This window comes from Ips typographus, unplaced genomic scaffold (assembly GCF_016097725.1).
Source record: "Ips typographus isolate SLU unplaced genomic scaffold, UJ_Ityp_2.0 IpsContig33, whole genome shotgun sequence".
Lineage (NCBI taxonomy): Eukaryota > Metazoa > Arthropoda > Insecta > Coleoptera > Curculionidae > Ips > Ips typographus.
Genome location: NW_028098572.1, coordinates 911,709 through 939,666, shown reverse-complemented (window position 1 = coordinate 939,666; position 27,958 = coordinate 911,709). Strand labels below are relative to the sequence as shown.

The 27,958-nt window shown below is 36.9% G+C and overlaps 1 protein-coding gene across 1 annotated transcript; it reads right to left on the bottom strand.

The window, feature by feature from the left end:
• Positions 1 to 1,754: 1,754 nt before the first annotated feature.
• LOC145739538 (uncharacterized) lies at positions 1,755 to 6,543 on the bottom strand. The gene is made up of 2 exons (XM_081994935.1): positions 2,334 to 6,543; positions 1,755 to 2,201 (listed from the first exon to the last, which is right to left on the bottom strand). Exon 2 carries the CDS (start codon positions 2,199 to 2,201, stop codon positions 1,884 to 1,886), a length of 318 nt encoding a protein of 105 aa, XP_081851061.1. The 5' UTR covers positions 2,334 to 6,543; the 3' UTR covers positions 1,755 to 1,883.
• Positions 6,544 to 27,958: the final 21,415 nt, after the last annotated feature.

Sequence of the window (27,958 nt, the reverse complement as noted above, 5' to 3'; positions counted from 1 at the left end):
TACATGATCTAACAAAGAAACAAAATAAATTTGATTGGCAGGACATACATGACAAAGCGTTTGAAACACTAAAACAAAAATTGATTAGTGAACCAGTTTTGGCACATTTTCAACCGAATAAAGGATGTGAATTAAGGGTAGATGCATGTAAAGATGGAATCGGAGCAATATTATTGCAGGAAGATCATGAAAATGCGTTACACCCAATAGCATATGCAAGTAGAAGCCTTAGTAAAGCTGAAAAGAATTATTCTATAACAGAACTTGAAGGGTTAGCAGCTATATGGGCGCTATCCTATTTTAGACATTTTATTTATGGAAAACCTATAAAAATAGTGACAGATCATCATGCGCTATGTTGTTTAAAAACCTTAAAGAGACTACTGGACGTTTAGCGCGTTGGGCGTTAAAATTATCGGAATTTGACTACACAGTACATCATAAATCGGGAATTGCTCACAGAGATGCAGACTGCGTAAGCAGATATCCTGTTTTGCCAGCGAATACGAAAGTACAAGAAATTGACGAAATACCAACCTTTTTATTAGATATACGTAACGTTGCAGAATTACAAGCAAAAGATGAAAACATTTTGGAAATAATTCAGGCTATAAAACATCCTGAAGAAGCTACAATTGGTATACGCAAGCAAGCTAAAAATTTTAGGCTTGAGTCAGAAGTTTTGTACCGTATAAACCCGCATGGAGTGGGCCGGACTAAACTTTTAGTGATACCGCAACAGTTAATAGGGGAAATTTTGTACTCCCACCACTCAGAACCGCTGTGTGGCCATTTGGGATTGTCAAAAACCCTAGCGAAAATAAAACAAAGATACTATTGGCAAGGGTTGGAAAAGGACGTGGAACGTTTTGTAAAAGGATGCCCGGATTGTCAGGTCAGGAAAGGCGAACAAAATCATAAGCCTATCGGACTGTTACATCCTATCCCAGTTGGCACCCCATTTGAAAAGGTTGGAATAGATTTGTTAGGTCCGTTTCGCAGAAGTAGCAGCGGCAAAACCATGATAGTGGTAGCGACAGATTACGCCACAAGGTGGGCGGAAACTGACGCATTACCGAGCCGCAAAGCCGGACCTGTAGCAAAATTTATACTGGAGAGAATTATTACAAAACACGGTGCACCTAAGGAATTGTTAAGCGATAGAGGAAAAGTTTTTCAATCAGAATTGGTTACGGAATTGCTAAAGAAGATGGGGACAACGAGTCAGTTTACTACTGCATATCATTCCGCAACCAATGGCTTAACAGAAAGATTTAATAAAACTTTAGCCAATATGTTATCTATGTATACCAATACTAATCAATCAAATTGGGATGAATATCTTCCACATGTGACTTTTGCGTACAATTCTGCAAAACAAGATAGTACTAAATTTTCACCATTCATGCTGGTGTACGGTCGTGAACCTATTTTACCAACAGAAGCAAACTTGTTGCCACCCTTAGAAAGTAGTAATAGCGACCAAATTAGAGACGTTGATTTAGCAGTCAGAAATTTGGCGGTTGAAAATATAAAACGGCGACAAAACATAGATAAATTACGTTACGATTGTAAACACCGCCATGTTGAATTTGAAGAGGGTGACCAAGTGAAAGTTTTCACCCCTATTAGGAAAGTAGGAAAAAGTGAAAAATTACTGCTTAGATGGTTTGGTCCTTACTACATAAATCGAAAAATGTCTGATGTGGACTATGAAATACGAAAAGGTATTTCACAAAAATCTAAGACTGAGGTAGTCCATGTAAGCAGAATTTTACCTTACCATGACCCCTGGACACCGGAAGGAAACCCCATCCCAGAGGATCTCAATTGAGTGATACAATCAATTTATTATAATACTTCTTTATTTTTCCCCATAAATACTACAGGAAGTAAAAGTTTATGTTTTTGGAGTGACTTCCTATATCCCCGACCGCCATTTGAGGTGCTGGGAATACCGGGAACGCTTGCCCCGTAACCTCCCCCTGGTAAGATTGCGGTGTAGTCGGAGGTTTATGAGGAGCCTCCTTGTCACTAGCATCTTGGGCGGGAGTGTAACTGTCGCTAGCCTGAGCCTCCGCCTGGGGGTCCACCGCGGACGCGGCCTCACGAGCGGCATCTCGAGCTCGTCTTGCGGCCAATATGGCCATAAGCGTAGCACCGCGACCCCGGCCCCGTCCAGCTCCGTTTCCACGTTCCATCTTAATGAAAAAACAAAATTTGAGGAATAAAAAGTTTTTTCCTATATAATGGAAAAAAAATAATAATAATAAAATAAAAATGTAACGAATAAATGGCAAGATAAGGTGGGTTTGAAAAAACTTTGTACTTACATTTTTTCTTTTTTAATAAATCAAACACCAAAAATACACTAGAAAATTCAGCACGTGCATCAAGGGACAAACTGAATGAAAGTGGTGATAGCAACCGTATGAATGCAATTCAGAACCCTCTCCACCGGAAAACCAGGATGCTGAGATTAGCGAATTACTTCCAGACAATGAACTTGTCATATTAGGTTCAATGTTAAAGTTATCAGAGAAATGTTTTCCCAACAGTCAATAAGTGCACCATGCTTAAACCCATGGGATTATGATCTGCTGGCGCATCTTCTGGAGGTGCGTTTGGACCACAAACTTATGGGACCACCTGAATCCCACGCAAGTCAGGTTGTCCGCAATCCGGCACTGTGCCCAAATCCGGATAACCAGGCGCAAGTGCGAGCAGGGGGGCCCATTAATCCTCAAACTAGAGATGATCTAGAGCAAGCGGTAGCACAGCCGTTTGTTGCTCAGTTAGAGCCTTTTGGAAATATAGGGAAGAATATCCCATATTCTACTTATCAGCAGCTATGAGGTCTACACTTTAATTTATATTACCTTATTGTTGTTTTTGTATTACTTTATTATTGTTAATGGCTATGTATATACATATATTGATACAGGCATAATATACACACGTGTTGAAATAAAATAAGAATGTATAATGGTGTCATATTAAACCCAAATAACGAGTATAATCTAGTCATGAAATTAATCCAATTATTTTTTAGCGCCATGAACTAATAAGGTGCGATAAAAAATGTTTCGCTGAAGAGGCGAATATTCCTGACACGACGCTCCGACAATCTTGTCGGTTGATGACGAACTACTAACATAAAAATTCGAGTTGTTTACATGACTAATTTTGATCGCGCGGTGCATACACGGAAATCCTTGCTTTACAGCATTTGGAAAATAAATTCCACACGTTCCATTTTTTTTTATTTTTTAGGAATGGAAAATGGATCGTACATACTAACACATAAATAAGAGTTACCAATGATGCTAAAATTAATTTTGTTATAAGACATGATATTGTATATTAAGTCTTAAGTAGCACATATTAACCTTTTGTCTTATATTTCATGTAACACTGGACTATGTAAGAAGGAAGCAGACTATGATGAGGTAGTATTGTTATTGGAACTCACGAAGGGCTTGGACATTGGACCGTGTACTGATAATATTTTAATAGAAAACTCAGTGTTTGATTCCATCCTTAAAACTGAGATCCCGGCGCGACGTTTAACGTCGCGAGTTAGTTTAATTAATGAATCCAGAAGGGCTCATAAATTAAACGTGACAATATTCTTGAAAATCATTAAAGATAAGTGTAGATAATGTTAAAGAAGAATTGAAATTTTTTACAACTGAATAAGATTTTAAAAAATGGATGTCTGTTTAAAGAGTATAAATAAAAATTTATTTTAATCTAATTATATGTACTGTAAAGGTTCTAGCTTAAGAGCCTATACTAAAATGTCAGTGGTGCTATAGAGTCTGAAGGTTTATAGTAACTGACCTTGCTAATATTTTATATGGTCACACCTCAAGTTAATCAGGTCAATATAAAGTTAAGAGGTTGCAGAATGTACAGGGTTATTGACTGAATTTAGACCACCCCAATACAAATTTTATTCTTAGTTTAAAAAGAAAACTTTCTATATGAAAGTGATAAATACAAAAGTCTTACTATATTTCTAGATAAATTTTATCTATACAGGTTGTCTCAAAATTAAGTGGCTAACCAAACTTACCTTTTTTTAAATGGGATGCCATATTTTTTATTGCAAACTCGGATTCTATGCCAATTTGACTAATATTTTCTGTATCGATCTTCAATTGTTTCCTGTCAAATAACCTCTATTGATTGAATTTAGACCACCCCAATACAAGCTTTATTTTTAATTTTAGAAGAAAACTTTCCATATAAAAGTGATAGATACGAAGTTCTACTATATTTCTAGATACATTTTAGTTAAACAGGGTGTCTTAAAATTACGTGGCTAACCAAACTTACCTTTTTTAAAAAGGTCTATTATTATATTCGGTCGACGAAAAAGTTTATTAAATAACACGTTGGATGTTATTTTTAATTATATAAATTGACGTTTTTTTTGAAGTAAGCATAATTTAATTAAGTTATAAATAAACATTAAACCTGCAAAGTTGGTATTATTGTCACGAATGGAAAATCCATTAATTAAAAAGATGGACTTATTAACTTAAAATATGAAATATTCGAGGATGGAAAATACTAAAATGCATCATCGCTATTTTTGGTGGTGACAAATCCCCGCTACTGTTGAGATGCAGGCGACGAGGAATAACAAACTACGTCAGCCGGTCAAACGGGTATAAAATACCCCGATTTCAGTAGTCTAGGAGAGTGTGAAATTAGTAGGCAGTAACGCTTCTAGTCGAAACCAAGAGTCGGAATGCCGACACCCTTCGAGAAAATAACTCAAATTAAGTAGTCCATTCTTCAAAATTATTCCAACACAAAAGTGAAAAATCCAGCCGCCAGAAAACGTCCTCAGCTAACCATGTAAGTATAAATATTTTTTGATCATTGATGTTTTAAAGTGTTGGTCTATGTTGCACGGTTCCCTTTTTAAATGTTGGTTAATAAATTTACGTTGTTTTTCTAAAAACTCAGTGTTTCATTACATCCTTCTAAAACTTAGATCTCGGCGCGACGTTAGACGTCGTAAGTCAGTTTAATTATTGAACCCAAATGGGCTCATAAATAAAACGTGACATTTGGTGAAGGCGTCGTGTTTTAAGAGAGATGAGAAACAATAATTGAGTTTTTTTTTTTGGGGTATGACAGAGAGTACTGAAAACGATGCATGGTATGAAGGAAATTTTAAGTATTATTTTCTTTTGGCTAGGGATAGTAACGTTGATTTATTTAGTGATTTTTTGGGGATTACCTGTGCTATTCAAGCGTTCATTTGATAAAATTTTAGTTTAACATGGGTAGTACATCTTCAAAAGAGGAGGAAATTATTATTTCTCAAGCGGGAAACAGTGGAGGTGTATCAAATAATTCGGGAAAAGAAAATTCATGGTCAGCTAAGGAAATTTTAATTATTATTTTTTTGTGCATGGGGGTATTAATGCTTGTGTATTTTAGCATTAAGAAGATTATTAGTTTAATGAATAAGCAAATTCGCAAAGAAATTGCTAGGAATAATCAACTTGTTTAAAAAATAAAAAAGAAAAATTAATAAGAATAATTTTTAAAAAATATGTAAATAAATAAATAAACATAACACATACATGAATTTAAATAGTCATTTGTATAATAAAAATTGTCCATGAGTGAATCGAGTGACAAAGATCGAGTAAAAACTCGCAGTAGGGCTCAAAGTTTGTCGAAAAAAGAGAAATTCGTGTTACGTGAAGCTATCGCTAAAGGTAGAAACCCAGAAAAAGTGTTAAAAGAATTAAAACATTTCAAACCCGAGCATCACATTTCGACTGTGAGTTCTCCTGCTTCGACACAAATGGCAACTTCTTCACTTCCCAGTAGTCAGGAGTGGCCACAGAAACTGGTGATAGGTTCCCTAGGACAGAAAACAGCAAAGCACAAAGAAAACAGATAAACGACCTCAACACTTGTTCTGGCAACCCAAAAGGTTTCCAGAGGTACTGACAAGGGCTAAAGCCGTTTAAAGTAAATTGATTTGAAAATTAAGAAAAAAAAAACTTACAAAATTAGTCAAGTTAGGGAAAGCTACTGAAATTAAAAATTTGAAAAACTAAATTAAATAATCAAGAAAAAACGTCGGAATTTAAAATTAAAAAAACTAAATTAAGTAATTGACTTGGTGGTTTTAACCCTGACCAAGTCTCATCAAGTCAAAGAACCCTCTGGTTGTCGTGCTCGGTTCTTTCACCTATAAGGGTTGTTGGTGGGTGGTTTCAAAGCCCTTAGGGTGCCTAGCACGGTCTTGGGGTGCTGTAAGTGTTCCCAGTTTTGCCGGGAAGTCCCAGTTGGAAATTAGATTTCAGTCAAATAAAATTTCCGGACTCTCGGTCGAGCCGAACACAAAATCTGTGTTGGAAAATATGGCCGTTACAAAATAAATCTTAAATAACCCAAAATCAAACCAATTTACCTGTGTTTCGGCCAGATGAATTTAGATTTAAAATAATCACAGAGGTAAAAATTAAACGGGTCATTAAAAAGTGGGGTGATTAAATAGGCCACATGGCACCTGACACAAAGAAACACGACCACAAACCGACGCTTCCCCGACAAAAAACGTAAACTAATCACGTGACTACGATACCTGATAACTTATCAGGTCACGCACCCACATTAACAACAAAATGTACACAAAGTGCAAATGGAGCTATTAAGCGATCGGAATCGGGCTGCTAGTGTAACTAGGCCCATGGACATTAAAAATACAAATTAACGAGTTACAGACGAAAACTCTATTTCGTACGTCATCACAAGTCTGCAATCCTGGAAAGTTGAAGGATATTAAAATGTGGTGGATGGGTCCCAGTTGAAAACTCAAGTAAATTTTGGTCAACTTTCAGCAGTTGAGATAAACAATGCTATGACACATTTAGTAATTATGTCGCAGAAGGAAACTTTTAGTCAAGAAATTGATATATTGTTGCAAAACAAAATGTGTAAAAAGGGTCCATTAACTTCTTTAAATCCTTATTCAGACAGTTAAGGACTATTACGAGTGGGAGGTAGGTTGCAACTGTCAAATTTAGATTATTCGAAAAAACACCCTGCAGTTTTGTATAGCAAACATCATTTGACCAAACTGTTATTTCTTTCTGAGCATAAGAAACTTCTTCACTGTGGTTGTCGTTATCTTTTAGCGTCATTGAGAGAGCATTATTGGATAATTGGTGGTCGAAGCTTAGCTCGAAATATTGTGCGCACATGCATTACTTGTTTTCGAGTAAAGCCCACATACTATAACCAGATGATGGGAAACTTGCCAAAAGAAAGAGTCACCCCAACTCCACCCTTTTTTACTACTGGTGTGGACTATGCAGGCCCATTCAATAATAATAATAATAATACTCTTTATTTCAAATATGGAGTTATACATAAATGAAATAGCGTCATATGTTTCACAATAATTAAACAATCGGTGGACTTATTTTATTTAAGTTATTTACAATTTTGGTTACAGGTTTTGACAATATTTCATTAAGTTATAAGGCTATTAGGTAATTTTTAATCGCCTTTTTGAATACTTTGTCGCATGTTATCATTTTGACCAGCAACAATGACAGCATACAGTGCAGGCCAAAAGTTTAAATTTTCTCATTTTTGTTCGTGTTTTACGACGAAAGGTCTCAAGTTAGAGATCCGAAAAAAATACAGAAAACCTCCGTGATAGGTACTACAACTTTCATTAATACGATTTTTCAATCAAATCAACCGCAAAAAAATCAACACAAAAAACAATCAAAAAAATAATATTTGATTTTTTTCTGTGTTGAAGAGTAATTTGTTCATGGCAAAACAATTGTTTACCAAACCAAAGAAATCTTGTGCATTTTTTATGACATTTTCAATTTTTTTGTCCCCAGCAATTATGGTGGTGTCATCAGCATAATTTATTATTTGTCTATGGGGCGGACTACTCAGTGAGCTAATGTCGTTTATAAAAATGATGAACAGAGCCGGTCCAAGAATGCTTCCCTATGCAATTCCTACTCTACTTGTTAAGGTTGTCGATAAGTACTTTTCCCTACTTTTTGTGACCTGCACCACCTGCCTTCGATCATCCAGGTATGACGCAATCTAATTTTTTGCATTTTCCCTTACCCCGTATCTTTCCAACTTAGAAAGAAGTAAATGTCGATCCAAATAATCATAAGCCTTTGATAAGTCCAACAACATTCCAATTACCAACTTTGTATCTTCTAGGTGGTTTAAAATAGCCTGCATCGAATAAAGCAGTTTGTGTCAATTTGCCTTTTTGAAAACCATGTTGTTGATTATTCAATAAATCATACATTTAAAAAAAATCTGTGAGCCTAGAGTTCATTGCACTTTCAAAAATTTTTGAGAAGCTCGGCAAGAGACTAATCGGCCTATAATTGTTTAAATCTTCAGGGTCTCCTTAAACACAGGTATAATTTTGGCTATTTTCTTTGGCTATTTTGACTGTTTGGGAAGATATCGTATCAAAATGAATTATTTATTATATAGCTTAAAACACCTGATACTGTGCGAGCCGTTTGTTTTATAATACTGGTCGGGATCTCATCGATACCACTGCTGTGCTTGTTTTTCAGTGATTTTGCTATTTGTTCCATCTCAATCTGCGTCACGGGGCTGAGAAACATGGAGTGTGAGTTATATTTTATTGTACAATAAAAAGGTACATTCTTGATATTTTTTATAATTTCTGGAATGAAAGAAAGCAAGTAATCGTTGTATTTATTTGAAAAATATTCAGAGTTTCCCTCTATCATCAACTCGAAACTATCATTGTAATTTTTTCCAGTGATTTCCTTGAAAATCGACCACATGCATTTTGATTTATTATCAGAGTTTAACAATTTTTGATGATACCTAGACGACCGAGACTCTATTAATAAATTGTCATAATTTTTTCTTTTCTAAGATATAAGGAATTTTATAATTATTTGCATCAAACGTAGATAGCATTAGCAATACATCTAGTCGATTCTTACACTCTACCAATTAAAGGTTATTATTTTTAGTAACTCTTATTAATTCTGTTCTTTTGTTTAGTTGATTTATAAGGAAAACACTGATTAAAGAGCTGCATATACTCCGCCAGAAATGTGTCCCACTGTGCATTAACATCTTTATGGTCTACTTTATATACAGTCTCCCAGTCTTGATTAAGCAAATTATTTACAAGTTGTTTCTTATTTTCTATAGTAAAAAATCGTTTATATTCTACTTCATGTAAATTTACAGTGTCAGTTTCAATTGTAATTTTTTGTGCGCGATGGTCTGACACGAAATTCTCAAAAACATGCACTGATACATATTCTTGATTTGTGAATACGTTATCAATACAACTAGAGCTATTACCAAACGCTCTAGTGTTTTCGAACACCGTTTGTGACAAATTAAAAGAACTCATCAGAGAAAGAAGTTGATCTTTTGCTTTGTTTTGCATTTGTAATTCTATATTAAAGTCTCCTGTCACAAACAACGTTCGCTTCTCGTGAAAAAGTTCTGTTAGAGTTCTTCTTCGAGAAAATCGTCAATATTTATTGATGGGGGTCTATAAATTGACACTATTACTGCATCAGCCTTACCTAGATTACCTTCTACTGCGGCCATCTCACAAACACCACTTTTCGATAATCTCTCGATTTTGAGGTTCCGTTTAAAGTTTATGTCTTCGTGAACGTATATCGCACTTCCACCATGCTTTCCCTGGCTGCGGCAGAACATTGACTTAAGTCTAAAATTATTTATTGCTGAGTTTTTTAATTGATCTTCGGTTTTCCAATGTTCTGTGATACAAATAATTTTACAGTCCGTATGTGTGGCCAGTGTTTCATTGATTTTTTCAATTGAATTACCAAGTGACTGCACATTTGAATGAATAATACTTATCCCGTTTCGTAATTCTCTTCCGTGTTTTTCTACTTTTTGATGCTGGTCCGGCTTCTGTGCTTTATTTTCACTTATAAAAAAGTATCATAGTTAATACTTCTTTTGTAATTTTCTAATCTTCATTTGTAAACAGGGCATTGTTGATCTCTGGCTGAATGTTCCAGTTCCGGTAGTTTCATTTTTGTACAATTGGGGCATTTATATTTTTCTTCATTACATGCTTTAGCCTCATGCGCTTCTCCACACTTGTGGCAGCAACAACTTTCTTGACGACAATATTTGGCGACGTGCCCGAAACCACTGCACTTAAAGCATATAGCCAAGTGAAAATATTTTACAACATTAACACTCATCAGGTCAAAGAACACTGTGCCTTTTTTTAAGAACCATTTTGTTATGTTTGAGGGTGCTTCCAGAATCCAATTTTGTTTTAGCTCGTTTCGACATTGTCTTTTTGTCACGACTTTAATTTTGTCTTTAATTTTTACTCCTATGTCATCAAGTATTTCATAATTTGACCGCTCTAATTCTTCAATGAACTCCTCATCGGAATAGCCTTTAAGAATTCCTGTTACAATGAACATTGGATTCTGATTTTTGGTACTTTTAACTTCAATTTTGTCATTTGTTTCCATTGCTTGTTTTAGTTTTAATTGTTGTTCTTCATCGAAACTTTCTATCACCACTACTACATTATTCATTTGTTTCATGTTTTTGAAGCTACGTCCGAGATCTTTCCCATCTAATTCTTTTTTAACTTGTCGAAACGTCTCATTTGAATTATTTATGTTTTCTATCCTAATAACTGTTTCAAGTTTCTTTTTAAATTTTGGCGTTTCCCTTTTCCTCTTCTTTTGTCTTTGACACTTCTGCATACGTTCGCTTGTCTTCGTGAAGATCCGTATCCTTTTTGCCTTGAGTATGCTGTCGTTGTATTAACTTGATTTTTAGATTTTCGTTTTGGATTCGACCTAGTTTAAAAACCAATAACGTATTGTATTTCAATGCGTTCCTGTATTTTGAGGTGCGCCGATCTTAATCTTGTTCGATCTTCTTTTGAGATTGTTATGTTTCCATCCGCATGGGTTTCTTTATTCAATATACTTGATATTTCACTAATTTCTAGGAAGAAATGTTCAATATTATATGTTTCTTGATTTTCTGAGTCATTTTTGTCTCCGATGGAGCCCAAGGTTTGGTACACTTGTGTTCCTACACAAAGTTTCTTCTGAGTATTCTGTTCTTGTGAGCTTTCATTATTGCGTAATCTCTTGGAGGTAGTTTCGGTGCTGCTAGAATTGGGTGGGGTTCGTAAAAGAGATGAAGTTCCAGGTTTGAAAACAGAATTGTAATCCAAGGGAGCTTCTTTATCGTCAGTTTGGTTTTTATCAATCGCCCCTCGTATATGCATTCCCGCTTGGTTATTTTGATCGTTGGTCGGTCTTTTGAGGCGAAAATCGCTGCTTATTTCTACTTCGTCCAGCTGATAATCCGAATGATGACAAACTTTACTATACTTACTAACTTTAGCCTTGATTAAGCTTAGTATGGCAAAGTACAACTAAGACAGACCATAATTGCAACATGTAAGCTTGTGGTAATGCAATAATCAGAGTTGTTTTTAATACGCCAGAAAATATTTAAGTTAATCATTTAATACCTACTTGCATTTACATAATAATGGCATATTTTTATTTTTACAGAAATCAATGAAGGAAAAGCATTTGATTGAGGATATTACATCCAATTTTTGATAAAACAAACTTCTCCAAAAAGATTTGAAGTTAATTAGAAACGGTTAATGTTTCTGTATTTTTTGAAACAGGCAAATACGTTCTACTTTCCATAAAATGAAAACTAGGGCGTCTTATACTTACGGAGTTCAAACTTTTTAGTTTCATATATAGTTATATATTTTAAAAATAAGCAATACTATGCTTTAATCATAATGTACTTAGTAGTATCATAACTTATCGATTGTTGTAATGGTCTTTATGTACGTCAATCTAAAATTTTGGTTTAATTGTATAATACTGTTACAAGTTAGATATTTTTTTAAAGATGGTTGTTTTTAAGGAGAGTGTATAGTGTCCTTTGTTTTAAAACTGGGGACCAGTTTTTCTGGAGAGGGGGCATATGTCACGAATGGAAAATCCATTAATTTAAAAGATGGACTTATTATTTAAAAGTATAAATTCATTAAATTGAAGCAGATCTTCGTAGATGGCAAAATAATAAAATGCGCGAGACACAGTTACAGTAAGAATGCACATAGTGCATCATCGCTATTTTTAGCGATGACAAATCCCAGCTACTGTTGTGATGCAGGCGATGAGGAATAACAAACTACGTCAGCCGGTCAATCGGGTATAAATTAAGCTCGACATGCATTGGTGAGGGGAGACGATCAGAGACAGTCGAAAACTCTGCCTCAGACGGTAGAGCCCAGCCAGAAGACTCGGCTCGCACCACAAAATGTAGTCGTCGAATTCTGCAACCCGCACCGGGTTCGTAAAATAATTAAATAGTTAACCGGTTTCTAAATTATAACAAATCGCGAGTGCCAAACCCTCCAAAAAGCTGCGCTCATAATTGTTTAACAAATGTAAGTATGAATTTATTATTGTAATATTTTGTGCATGTAAAACGTATTTTTTATAGTGCTACTTTTGGGTTACGTGTCGTTCAACTTGTTGGGCCAAATGTATATGATAAAACATAAAACAGGCTTGTGCTAAATATTAATGAGATTCTAAATTTTCTTAAATGTAATATTGGTGCTGTGTTTCTATGTTAAAGTCGTTTATTCAGCACACCGCAAAGTTTTCTGTGCGGTCGCTCGAAAAATATATCTGTAAAGCTCGTTTTCCATTACTTCTAAAATAGGTGAAAATACAGTGTTTTTAACGAAGTATAATGAAAAATATTTACCGTTACAACAGCAAATTGTTTTTCTTTTCATCAGATTTATCCATGTGTCCTGTAATACTACGTATCTTTCAAATCTCGGAGAAGTTAAAACTTCTGGAAGTTGACACTGTGGTTGGTTCTTTTACTATAAATTCTAATGACAACGCCTTTTCTTCTTGGTCAGTTATCTTAAGATTTTTAACTTTGACATTCAATCAAAACACACAAGAGAGGATAGCCTTTATTATCGTTATACAGCTGCCACTATGTTTGGTTTAGAGTTTAGACTGTTCGGAGCTTTCAGTGTCTAACTGAATTACTTCTGTAACCTTGAACTTTACGGAGACATCTATCTTTATGAACTTTTCTCTACCATGCCGTCCAACTCACTTAGTCACCCTAACCTTCACTTCTCAACGAAAATGTTAATAAGGCATAACAATGACCGAATCCAAGTGAAAATAGTTACTGTTCATTGCTTTGGAATGAACGGGTTTTATGGGATTTTGGCAGTAGGATATCTTCACAAATAGTCTTTACAATTTACGAAAAGCGTGTGGCTCCGACAAAGTGACAGCTTCATCGTTTGAGGTTATTATTGTGATGAAGAAGCAAGCTGGTCAAATTGGGACAAGATTTTCAATTATTACTAAAGAATCTAATGAAATTGACTTACAGTTCTCCAAATGAAAGTGCAAAGTCTTTGTATTTTGACTGATTATTTTAAGAGTTTTTTTGAAGCTTTGTGAAAACCGAGACACCATAAGAAGTTTCAATTTTCTTAAACAACTTAAATGGATAATTTCACTAAAATCTAGAGTCTTTATAATAACTTCTCGAGTTGAGGAAAATATTTAACTAGTAAACCTAATATACATAATAGTTACATAATCATTACTTTTACATAGTTATAAAGTTCAATCTAAAAATGAATTCTCTTATTTCTCATAAGTATTAAAAAAATAAAACAAATTAATGTAAATTATCTGCGGCACCTAAAAAGAACATATCATTTTGTGGTTCGTTATAGCGGTTTCTATTTTAACAAAAACTCTGTCGGAGTTTTGGCTCGGTATGTGGGATACTACTGGCAAGATAAGTGTTTGGTGACGCCGCTGCGACCTAAGTTTTCATCTGAGGTCCGTTTCAATTTATCATCAACCAAGTTGGTGCACGTTCATAATAATAATAACTCTAAAGTTTAGAAATGTTATTTGAACGGATTGCTGCTGAACCATAAGGGTTGATGGTGTTAACAAATAAGATGGAGTAGAGATCGACTTGTATAGTTCAACAAACAAGATTATCGTGTAGTTCTTCGGCATATTTCAGCAAAATTTTTGACTTTTTGACTTATTATTAATTATTACTACTTTATTCGTTCCTCTTAATTTTACAGCAACATTATCATCAGAACTTTTTCTAGTTCTTCTGATGCACCTGAATATACTAACTCTTTGCTTCAATTTTCGCTCTGGTTAATAATACCTAAAATAAATCATGGATCATTATATACCGACATGAGCTATTTCAATGAGGTTGACCAGTATAAATACGAAATCAGCAGAGGATTGTAATTCAAGACCTGGACGCATCTGAGCCAATATCAAATGGCAAATGCTCATAAGCAGACGTGTTTCCATGGCTTATACTAGTTTAACGTTATGCCATAGGGATTTTGTGTATTTTAGTGCTTAGTTTACCTGAATGACATAATGGTTATTGGATAGAACTTTGATAAAAATTCAATATCTCTACTATATGTCGTTTGTTTAAATGTCGTGGAAGGTGACCCGACAAAAGTTGAATCTCTAAAGAATTAGCCTATACCCAAGAAAGGAGATGGCAGGAGTTTTATTGAATTGCGTAATTATTGTAGATTTCTGAAAGATGTTGGACACATCGCTAGGCTTCTTGATCGTCCGACGGAAAAAAAATAGCCGTTTGTTTCTCCTGGTCACCGGTTCAACAAGCCTTCACTGAATTAAAGAAGCGTTTTATAATAGCACCTATTTTAGTTCATCCATCTCAAGAGGCTATTTTGTCATTCGCAAATAACTTTATGCAGTTGTGATATTTTTAGCATTTAGTAGCACTAGTAGATGGTAGAAAATATTTCTCATCGGATCGGACCATGCGCAACTACAATGACTGCTCAGTTTTGTTTAAGAACCAACAATTGACACACTGGTCTGAGAAACTTCCAGCTTATTATTTTGACTTTAGACATCGAAAAGGACGAACACATGCCAACCCTGATAGTTTCTCGAGAGTTTTATAAGTATTAAAAATACAATTTTAAAAACAATTAGATCTATTCTAAACTAAGCATGAAACATCTTAACAGACAACAAATAAACTACATAATATTGTTCTGACATTGATAGCTATTGTTAACAAATAATTTTCTATTACCGTTATTTTGTTGTAAAGGAACCTATACGTGCATTTCTAAACGACGCAATAACGTTTTAGAAAGCCATATTTTCAACGTAGCCAAATGCTGCGAAAACCGGAGCTGGAGATACAGACGTAGAAAGCATAGTCGCCTAATGTAAATTAATTATAAGAACACGAACATTATTATAAGAGAACGACTGCATAGTTCCATCTTTAGTTCGTGAATATAAAGTAGAATATTTATTAATTTACTAATGTAATTCAATTTAAATTAATTCAATTTATTTACCAAGACGACGAAGTTTAGAGTTGTTAATACTGAGTGCAACACATTTCCTAGGTACAAGCCTACCTCTGTCAACATTAGGGGCTTAATTCTTGATGGCAATAGAATAGAACCCGATAAAACATTTTATATTCTTCTTTTACCATCCTGCTGGCATGTCTTAAATGTATTCTTGAGTAGAAAGGACGAAACGGTCCACTAGCAAATTAGTGCCAATGTTGTCAAAGTTGTTCACCAATCTTAACTGGTCAAATTATCACGCATTAAGGATTAAGAAAATTTGTGTTTGTAGGTTATGTTATTTATTATTTCTGACCCTGGATGTTTGTTTTTTTTTGTTCTAGTTAGTTATTATTCTTCATACTTACGGTTTTTTATTTTATGAGATGTTGTTGCTTGTTATCTGTAAACATAATCCTTTCGATATGAACATGAAAGCTATAAAAATGAATCCATCAAATCCCAAAACTTAAAATAAATAGTGGATTTCATTTCCAAGAAAGAAATTTACACCGGAAAATAGCTACCTTCTCTACCAAAAACGACTTGCATGAAAACTGGCTATAGGTTACCACTATCGTTAGTAGCATGCCCACAGGATTAAGTAAAGACTAGAAAAAATTACGGAAGGTATTAGTAACTACACTTATCACATAATATAGCAAATAATATTGTTATATTTGTGTATTATAGGTGTGTTGTGTATACTGAGTATTAGTAATTCACATCGTCTTTAACACAAAACCACACTTAAAAATTCGTGGGGCGAAGTCTGATGTACATTCATTGGACTGCTCTGGAGATGAAAGTGATGAAGAGGTTGACATGAGTATCAGCGCTATACTGGATCAACTTGAGCTGCAGTTTGTAGTGCTGAGCAATTGCAGCTGTACAGAAAGTTCTTGAAAATCCAGATCAACTGGTGTTCGTAAAGGTTCAGCATAAAAGCCAGATATGGATCGAGTGGAATTACAACATATAAACTAAATGGTTTATGTGCATTTGAAGAAAGATCAAGCAAAGCTCGCGCAATTAAGCAACGACTTAAGGAATTACGTCGAAATGGGCGGTACTGAAGCGGTGGTAGAACCCGAATTAAATAGAATGTATCTGTCACCTTATAGTCACATATGTCACATTGTAGAATGTACATTAATAAAACGCAGAATAAAAAGAAGAAATTTGGTGCAGGGCTTGATGATAATATACAAACTCAATCAACGTCCAAACAAATATAATAGAATAATTACTCACAACTGATACAGTATGGGCACGTACAAGGACTGGATGGCACACAAATACCGAAACAAATTAGTAAGTAAACGCCTACAAAAATAAAAAAAGGTGAAGACCTAAGATGACATTGATGGGAGGAATACAAAAGGCCATGTCGAAACGTGACCTACGGCCAGGAGATTGGGAAGACAGAAGAGAGTGGAAGCGAGGAACCGAAGGGCGCCGGACGCTATAAAACCGTATGATAATTATGGAAAGTTTGCTAAATAAACGAGAATTTGGGAGATTCCATCTAGTTTATGCTAGAAAAGAACGAGCATGCCTTCTATTTGTTATAGGGTGCATGCTTTACAACCCTATGAGCGTGAACTGGAAGGAAGAAGCGCCCTACTCACTGGCTTGTAATCTTATTGGCACAAAGGGGTTCATGTTAGAAAAGTCATGCAATCAAGGAGTTTACGAAGTTGATTTAATGATTTCCTCATCGGATTGAGGTATCACATCCGTCATTAATATTTTAACAGTAAAACGTTCTTTAAACATGAAAAAGAGAAGGTGATCATGACATTGTGGATCTTTACAATACTTTTTAAATAAAGGAACTCAACACGGTATTGTACCTGACGGTGCGGCTCTGATTGCTCAGTGCAAGCCGATCAAAATATAGACTCAAACTCAAATTTAAAACGAAGCGTCAAATTATTTTTGTTGCGACCACGGCACTTCCGACACTTCCCTAGAAACCCGGGATACTCGGTACGAAAACTGTTTACGCGCTTTCTCGACGGTTTGCGTTCGCGATCACTGACGCGATCTATGTTGTTTATTTTACTGGAGTCACAACACAATAATTTTAATAAATCTGTATCACACGTAGGTGATTGTAAATAAATTCTCTAAAGATTTTTTATCTCCACGCCTTTAATGTCATGCTAAGGATTATGTACCTAGGAAAGTTAAAATCGCTTAATTGACGTTAGTTTAGCCTTCCATACTCTACTAGCGAGTTAAAGTTTGACCTGGTAAGCGCTAAGCAAGGTCATAAACGTGTGGCTGGTGTCCCCTGTTCTGGAAAAGCAACCTCAAAATCTCTACGAAAATAATCCCAATCTCAGACAATGGGCTTCCAATGTTGATAAAACCGAGCAGCTCATCCTCGGAGTGCGCTGCCAGCTTTCAAAACAATTAAGGTATCAGAGATTTCAAGCTCCTGTTGAATTCTAGTTATGAAAATCAATCCATACCACCGTTGTAAACGGCGTGTCCTCTGGATCAAAATTTGTTAGACGTATTTGCGACGGTGCTGCCGCCATAACTTGAGGTACTTGAGTAGGAACGGATTGCGCCTGTGTAGATTCTGAAGCTGATTGCAGCGCCGCCTGAACCTGCGTTGCATGAGCGCTGGCCATTGTAGATAAAATTTGCACATTTGGTTTTGAAAATTGCAGTTACTTTCTTGCTGTCATTGACCCATTCTCACTATCACTCGTGACACTCGTGTTTACCGCACGCTTGTCATCGCTTGTTCATCTTTGTACGACATTTTTTTTATTATTGTTTTTTTCACAAATCGCTACTCACTTATTTGGTTTAATCCGACTTCTGATGTTAGTTTTTGTTATCATTTATCAAATAATTATGCAATAATCTCGGAAATAATACAAATGTACCTGATTAATGGCGTCTATTTTTAATATTTACACGTTAACATGTCACACTGTGTCGATAGAATGACTTGTCCGAGAGACCGAGGCCTAGCCATCAGGTTTTATGAGATCTGCCAACACAGCGCTAACATAGATATAGTAAAGTATTAACAATAATAGCCTTCTAGATCAAACTAGCCTTCTTGCCAGGAATTCAAAAATGAGATTAGAAACAGGTTATTTTATTTGAAAATCAATAGTTTGTAGCGGAGTTACTAATTTTTGTTAATTTTATGACGCGTGACCTTCACTGCTGGGTGCTTGGCCGCGGCCGTCGTTAACATCGATTTTGTGGGGGCCGTCCGGGGCCGTTCGAAATGGTTCGGTGGCCGCTGGGAGTGGGTTACTCTGTTAACAGCCCCCACCGTTGGTTTTTATATAAAAGTATTTATAAAAACCTTTAGGCGATCAAAAAAATTTTTGATCGCCTAAAGGTCGAAGCAACGTAACAAACCGTTCCGTACCGCTAAGTCATCAGTAAGTAAATAATTAGGCACATACCGTCCGTCCGGTATTTGTTCTATACTATATTAAAACCGTTCTATATATTAAAACCGTACCGTTAACCGTAGTAAAGATTTAAATTGGAAGAATTGGGGACTATCAGTATGTTTCCGTGGTTTTCCGTTTGGGGTAGTTCATTTACTTGGCTCCGGGGAAACGGTGTGGTAAGCGAGTTTGGGAACTGGAGAGATTAGCGACTGTGTAACTGGCAACGTCACGAGACTTGAAATCCCTGTTGCATGACTCTGGGAAACTAGTGTGCAACGGCGGCTCTATTTGTCGGACTCCGGGGAAACTGGTGCGATATATAGAGATTAGGTCGAGTGACGGGAACACCGCCGGTTACGTAATTGGGCCAAATTGGGTTTTACCAGTAGCGTTTTACATAACAGTACCTTGCCGCTGTTCAAACACCGCATCATAAACAGACAACCAACAGTAGTCAAGTAGTGAAGGGTCCGTAGCTAGTTTTCTTTACCGTTACACGCTTTTTAACAATATAGGTTGCGTATCTTTCATTGACCGTCGCCGTAAGTATTTGCTATATATACAGAAAGCCGCAATACAGTTGATTTAGTGAATACAGTTGTTTTACTCTTGTTTATTTCCTGAAAACCCCTGGAACTTTCTTCAGCTGTCTAAAGGCTACCTAGGCACCGTAAAGTGGACCTTCAACCACTATAAATAACGAAGGTGGCGCCCGAGGCAACGAAACCCGAGGAAAACCGCAAGAAAAGCGCCACAAATTCGGCTCCCGAGCAGGGACCGTATTTTGTTTAACCGTTTTTGTGGATTTGTGTGTTTTCACAGATATGTACGAGGAGAGCTGTGTAACATAGCTAGTTGAAGTTGTAACAGCTCATTGACATGCATAGCTAAGTATTATTATTAATCGTATTGCATCAATCGGTTCGCTATTATAAGTATTTTATGTATACACAGCAACCTATATTATATTGTCACGAATAACATAAGTTATTCGTGACACAAAGAGGTACACACAAGAGAGGCAAAGACCAGAAGAAAGAAGAGAGAGAAAGAAAGAGAGATCAGGAAGACGACTCAACCATGCCCACTCCCACAAGTTCAAGCACACCCCAGAAGAATCAAGACGAGTTTTGAAGGACCAGCCTGCAGGTCCGCAGTTGCTTGAACTGAGTAGGGCTATATCAAGAGCGGCCTGTAGGTTGCCCTAAACATTTTAGTGTATAGGAGCACATTTTAGTTTGTAGTGTATTGGGTAAGATAAAACTAAACTTTTGATAACTAGGTTTCATAAAATAAGTGTATGTATAGTTAATGCAATAACAATATCTCGATTTCTAGACCAGTGACGCCATTCCCGACCTAGGTACTTTGCTGAGGTAGCAAAATCGCGCAAGTATAAGGTGTTTTGTTTATAAATACATGTTATGTCTGTTTATGTTATTGGAGTCGGGCTTGTTTGCTAATTAATTGTTGACTTTAGGGGCCACCTAATTACCTCGTTGCGTCCATCGACAAATTGACCTGATTAAAGAAGCGAGAGGAAGAGGAGCAAGCCTAGGAGAAACCAGCATCTTCGGATGGGTTCCGCACCGTCGGTTCTACAGCCGCGTGCACAGTCCCTTAAATGAGTCCCTTAAATGAAGGGCTGAAGAAGGTTCTCCAGATGGGCTTAAGAAATGACGATGTATAGTAGTCCAAAGCAACGTGTGCTAAAAAGAGAGCACGCAATGGACCAAAGATGTCGAAGCTAAGCGATGGATTTCCGCTTAGACAAGGTAGTACCGAGAGAAGGTACTAGAAGATGGTGCCCGATGCAGGGGACAATTTACGCTTAAATGAGAAGGCAAGAAGATGGACGCAACAACAAGGCTGAAAGGTGACCCAATGAAAGGAATAATTGTTTTTGAGTATGCAAACATGGCAACGTCTAAAAATCGAGAAGTAGTTAAGATATTTGTTCAATAAAGTTTTTCCCACCCCTTTTTTAGAAGATAAGTAACATCTGTTAGTTTCAAGAAGTAATATATGCATATAGGTTGATTTAAATAAAGTACTCCACCACCTGCATTAGAAAATAAGAATAGAAAATAAGTTAGTTGATTTTGTAAACATGGACTTTTAGTGTTCGGGGCGACTTGAATTGACACTTGTTGGAAGGGGGAGATGTCACGAATAACATAAGTTGCACTATGTTCCGTTACCTAGTCTGGCCCCGGTCTCCCCCAGTGCACCGTCTGAATCAGCAAGACCGGCAAATTGGGGTCATGATGTGGGTATTTAATCAGCGTCTCAAACCATCTAAGATGACCGAACTCTGGGGTCATCCCCAGAGGGAGGTCACGAGCGACAGTCCGAACTTTCTAGTGCCCGGACGGCTCGTTACCCTGTTGCAGTGCCTTAAGTAAATCCTTTGGGCGTGTCGGACATAGGGGCACCCTGCTCGTATCGAGCGGGTTCCGCTTGGCGGCACATCAGAAGGCCTTACGCACATACACCCAGACCCACACAACCCCCTCTTGGACAATGTTCACTGCCTAGCCTAATAAAGAAGACATACTTGAGCTACGATCTTGTTTCTCTTCCTACGCTACCCCCAAAACGTGACAATATTGTATGAGTAGGCATAATAGAGCACTATAAATATAATTGATTTATTCAGCAAATACATATTGAATACAGGGAACTTGCCGGAGTATCATTTACTACCTTTACATGGCGATCCTGCTAATTTTTCGTGGACTTCTAATTAAATAGTAAAAAGTAAAAGTTAAAAGAAAAGTGTAGTGCCTTATAAGAGCGATATTTTACAGTGATGGTGCGTGGTACATTGGTGATCTATAGTTTGATCCATTTTTCCGCAGTCTCGTTAATTTCGTAATGTATCCGATGCCGACAAATCTGCTTAGGAGCTGAGCGTGGTATAAATGTGAGCTAAGATGGGGCAAACCAAGTCAAAAAATACCAAGCAAGAAGTAACGGAAAATGGCGTAGTTATCACAGTACAGTACCTGTATCTTATTTTCGCTATGTTGGCAATGCTCTTATTGTGGAGAATTATTCGGGCTGTCAAGAAAAATATGAAGAAGCAGATCCGCCGCGACATGGCAGCAGTCTCTTTAGCATCTATAAGAGAAACGTAATGTTGAGTAAGTAAACGTAAGAGCTGTTCCGGTAAGCGTGTGCGCGACGTGCGCCTATGTACAGTGATAGTGATGTGCTTTTTATTGTGCACAAACTCAACAAACTCAAGTGTCTTCAGTGTTAAGTTTCTATGTGCAACTCTGCAAAAGAAAAGTAAGCAATAATTAGTCGTAGTAAATAGTTTATTAAACTGGGTTTTATAATGAAACTTTTAAGTTGATTTCAATTCAGGCGTTTAAAAATTTTATTATAGGTATTATTGTCTATATGACTATTCTGTAGTTACTATCTTTAAACTGCAGTATTTCGATCAATTTTATTATTTTTGATAAATGACTAGTAAAGGATTAACAGAAGTTAAGAAAATTTACGAAACTGCAAAAAGCTTTTCAAGTAATATCAATAAAGAATCTACCGAGAGACGCGGAAATTTAGACAGAGTAAATAAATTACTTGTACAGATAGGTTTAATCGAAAAAGAGTTAAGCAACTTTAAAACTCAAGTTTTAAAAGAGAGTTAGAGCCCAGAGGAATTATTGGCAGCAGCAGCGCCCTATATGAAAGAAACTGAAAAACTAAATTTTAATTCCAGACAAACACTGCTAGAACGTTTAAAAAGTATCGTTGAAATATCAAAAATGTCGACAAACACCGTAGAATTTTTTAGTTTGGCTAGTAAATTAGTTCCAAGTCAATTCGATGGTAACTCCGAAAATTTACAGTCATTTTTAGATGCATTAACTTTACTTAAAAACAACTGCGAAAATCAACTTGCTAACGCTGTAGCTTTTGTGAAAACTCGTTTGACCGGAAAAGCGCGAAGTCTTATTACGAATGAAAATACAATTGACGACATAATTTTTAAACTTCAAAATTCGATTAAAGGCGAAACAAAATTCACAATGGCGATATCACAATTATTGACTGCAAAAATTTTACATCTGAAACAAAACGATAAAGAAGCCGCAAAATATGCTTCTGAAGTGGACGCCTTAGCGCAAAAATTACAATCAGCCTATATTACAGAGGGCGTACCAGCGGAAGTTGCCCAACGGAACACGGTTGAAAATACTGTGCGAGCATTTAGTCAAAATGTCAGTAGTGAAAGAGTTCGATTAATAATGGAGGCTGGCACGTTTTCTTCGGTACAGGAAACTATTACTAAGTTTGTGAATGTTAGTTCGTTGGCACCGTCTTCGGCAAATATTTTTCAGTTTAGGCAAAACAATTTTCATAATGCGCGACGTCACTTTAGGGGCGCAGGTCCACGTAATAATAATTATAACCAGCATTTCGATAGGAGTTTCAATAGATATTCTAACAGTTACAATAGAAATTCTAATAATTTTGGAAACAATATTAATAATTATAGAGAACAATTTAGAGGAAGTAATAGAAGCAGAGGCGCTTTTAATAGAGGTTTTAATCGTGGTAACACATCTGCTAGGTACTATAGAGGCTCTAGTCCTAATTTTGTTGGCTTTTCGGAGTCGGGAAACGGATTGGAGCACCAATCGAGCCAAGAAGCGGCTCGGTTGGGCGATATGTAACCATATATAGTTTTAGTCTGACATTTTCAAATTTTGTGAAAGTTGAGTTAGAAATGACTGCTTTAGTTAGTACGCTACTAGTAGACACCGGAGCTGACATATCAATTTTTAAACGTTTATCAGTAAATCCTGATCAAATAGTTGATTTTTCTCGAGCCACTAGCATCAAAGGTATCACAGAAGACCTAACTAATTCATTAGGTGTTGCAAACACAAATATTTTTATCCAAGGGTGTACGTTACCTCACAAATTTCATATAGTTGATTCTAATGTTCCAATACCATGTGACGGAATATTGGGTAGAGATTTTTTAGTCGCTTACCAATCAATAATAGATTATTCTAACTGGAATATGACGGTACACTTGAAACACAAAAAGTTAACAATTCCAATTTTAAGCAGTCCTGAAAAGAATGTGTTCCATATTCCATCTAGATGTGAAGTTATTAGAGAGATTGACGTTTTGAAACATTTGACACACGACGTTGTGGTGTTAAATAAAGAATTAAAGCCTGGTGTATACTTAGCTCGTAGTATAGTATCTCAAAAACATCCGCTTGTAAGAATCTTAAACACAACATTTGAAAATGTAACTGTAGACATATCTAATCTTGAAACTATCAATCTCGATAAATTTAACATTTACAACATAGAAACAGAAAATCAAGATAGACATGTTCAACTCTTAAAAGAACTTAATCAAGATGTCCCAGACTCTGTTAAAAAAGATCTGCTACAACTTTGCGAAGATTATTCAGACGTTTTTGGATTAGAAACGGATAAATTAACATTTAATAACTTTTACACACAAAAATTAAAAGTTATTGACAAAAAACCTATTTATATTAAAAATTATAAGGCTCCCAGAGCACTTAAAGATGAAACAAATCGACAAGTCGAAAAATTGTTACATAATAATATAATCGAACCATCTTGCTCAGCATACAATAGTCCGGTTCTATTGGTTCCTAAAAAGTCGCAAACTGATCAGAAAGCGTGGAGATTATGTATTGACTTTAGAGCTGTAAATAAGGTACTTATAGGAGACAAGTTTCCGATTAATCGCATAGACGATATTTTAGATCAACTTGGTAGAGCAAAGTGGTTCTCAGTAGTCGATTTGTTATCAGGATTCCATCAGATACCTTTAGATGAAGAATCGCGAGATTTGACTTCATTTAGCATCGATAAGGGTTCATATCGATTTACCAGATTGCCTTTTGGACTTTCAGTCAGTCCCAACAGTTTCAAGTCAACAAAAATGCGAAAAATTTAACTTTTTACCTGCACTGTATAAGCGGTTGTCGAGCAACCGTACCAGCAACAAAGAAATGTTTACCCGTTTACATGTTTACCGCGCAAAAAAATCAAAACCGTTTTCCCATGTTAATCTCCTATGTCCAGGGTGCTCTTGGACACCTGGTATATATTTGCTCTTAAGTCTGTAAACGACTCCTCCCTTATACAACAATTTACTGTTGGGTTTGAAGATATACAGCAAGTTTATGATACTATTATCGGTGTTTTCAAAGAACGCTGCGTAGGGCAATGATATATAAAAATCTTATCGAAGAACGCTCCGTAGCGCTTTTTAAACAGCGCTGGAACGATACCATTGGCTACAATTTATGGAAGGCATTTCTAAGCTGTCCGGATAAAGCTGCGACAAGAAGAAATTTGGCAATGACCAGGAAAAGGCTACGCCTTATAACGGGTATCCTAACGGCCGATTGTAAATTAAACAAACACCTATTCAGGATGAAGCTAAGTAACACCCCCTTATGCAGGGCCTGTATTCAAGAAGACGAGACGATGTAGCATATTATCTGTGACTGCTTTACACTCTCGCCCATACGTAGGACCAAGTTGGGCCCATATTTCCCATCCCTTGAAGAGATCAGAGGCACCGCCCTCGGCGACGTTATCGCCTACCTTGTATCGCTAGGCTGGATGACGAGCTGATGATGACCTCCTCTCTTAGGCCTACTGTGGCCTAAGTGCTATTGTAGAGTAAGCAGGCCAAATATTATATTGTTATTATAAATATACACCTAACGCAAGAGCAACCTAGTTAAATGTTATGGATACCAATTAAGTAATATCAGCATGTCTTACTTAATTGTAACAACGATTGTGATGACTGTTCGATTTGTGCCGACCTAGATTGGCTTAAGCGTATCGAAGTAACAAATCAAAGAGGAGTCGAATAAAGTAACTGGATGCATTAACACGTTCGATGTTTTATTACCGAAACCCTGGATAGTGTGTCGTTCAAAGAAATACTTTACACTATGATGCCACCACCCTCCCAAGTTACAGATGCAGATATCGGTCTTTTGTCTGAAGATCTCCACTTTGAAACTCAAGAAAAGATTAGGCAAGATACAGATACATTTTACTATGACTCCAAATTATATATCTATAAATATCTCAGCTCATAGCCACCTAGTTGTGTCAAAGTCGAACCTAATGTGAAACTTACGAAAATTACCATACCTATTTTTATAGAGATCAGCAACTGTGGCCTACGTTTTATGATTTGTACAAAAAACTTATACATGAAAATGAAGAGCTTTCAAGATGTTGAAAAGCATCAATATTTACTTTCTTACCTTAAGGAACAGCCCTCAAATCTGCTTAGTGGAATTTCTATTACTAATGACAACTACGACATTGCCTTTGATAAATTAGTTAGTAGATATCAAAATAAACGCCTACTTGCAGCAAATGCTTTAAATGCCATTTTGTCAGCTATGTTAGAATCAGCGAAGAGCTGACATGGACTGACCGAGTAGTAAGCTAAATGTAGTGAATCGTCCGGAGCGTGTGTGTTTACTGCGATCCGGCGCTTCCCATCGTGTTATTAACACGAGCGGTAGGTTGCGATCGAGCGGCAGCACGACAAGTGTTTCTCTCGTTGCGCCAGGCTCTACTCATAAAGGTCTTGTGTATCGAGGACACCCACTACAGCGCACTGTGACAACAGCTTGCTTTCAGCGGGTCCCCGATGCTGAGCAGGGCCTCGACAGGCTGGTTAATGCGGTGCCAGATTCCCCTTGCGCCGACTGTTAATGGCTCAACCAGGAGTTCCCTGAAAGCAGCGCCCGAGTATCTTCCTCTTCCGTGATTAGTCGAGCGGTACACAAATCACCGTCCGGTTTCCTGGCAGATGGACCGCGATGGTTTGAATAACGAGCTATTAGTATGGTGGACGTGCGGTTTGTCCTCGACCTCCCATCCTTGCGACCGTGCGTGCCACATGATCTTGTTTAAGATTTTGTTGTTTCGGTGTATCCGCTCACCGTGCACTGCAGGACATTTCTGCAAAATATGCAGAATGCTCTCGATCTCCGAGCTTCCCGTGCCCCAACACTTAGACGGCCTTGTGTATGGCAGGCCCTTGGGGGGAGGCTATTGGTGCGAAGCTGTATCGCTCCCACATAATCACGGCCTGTCCAGCCGTTTGGCTTGGACATGACCCAACTCCGACTTGCGGAGTCTTCTGCGGCTAGCTCCAGACACCGAGAGTAGCCCCCGGAAGCAAGTGCCTCTCTCCATACTGGAGATGCCGGGCAATTCCCGGAAAGATTGACAATGCGCTCAATGTTGCGCCGGAACCCAACTGATCTCACTGTCCCCAAGAATGTTGGGCAAAGGGAGATTGAAAGGGTCATTAGGAATTTGAAAAGAAAGAAAGCTTGAGAGACTTGGTATGTGTGTAGATAGTGGGAGAAGAAGGGTAGAATGAGTTACAATAAAGGTAAAACCAAGGCCAGGTTTATGGAACTTAGGGGGAGGATTCGGCCTCCTGTGGTTAGATTTGGAGTAGAGAGAGTGCAGTGCGATGAATGGGTAGATCTTTTGGGAGTAAGGGATATAGGAAATGGATTTTTGTGGATCATGCGAGGAGAGTAAGAGCGAGAGTGGGAGAGGTAGTTACGAAGTTAACGAGGTTGTGTTGAAATAAGGGACGGGTGGATAAGGGTAAGGTTAGGGGGGTTATGAGTTATGAGGGATGAATAGGCGGCTCGCTAGACTGGAAAAGGAAAAACTCATGCGGGAGGGAGTTGCGCACGGATATTTTGATTAAATTTGAATTAATTTGTTAGGTATTAAGTTTTTATTTTCAATCATTCAATCGGTATTTGAGTTTTGTATTAGTTATTAAGTTATTTTTTTGGAAAATAAAAGGAACAGGGTCTTCTTCCCCGCCGGTTTTTGGAGAAGTGAGAGTGGTTTCGTGTGATAGGGTCGAGTAACTCGAGGAGGTATACTACCTCCTTCGGTATGTCCCCAAGACGACTGGATCCTCATGATGATC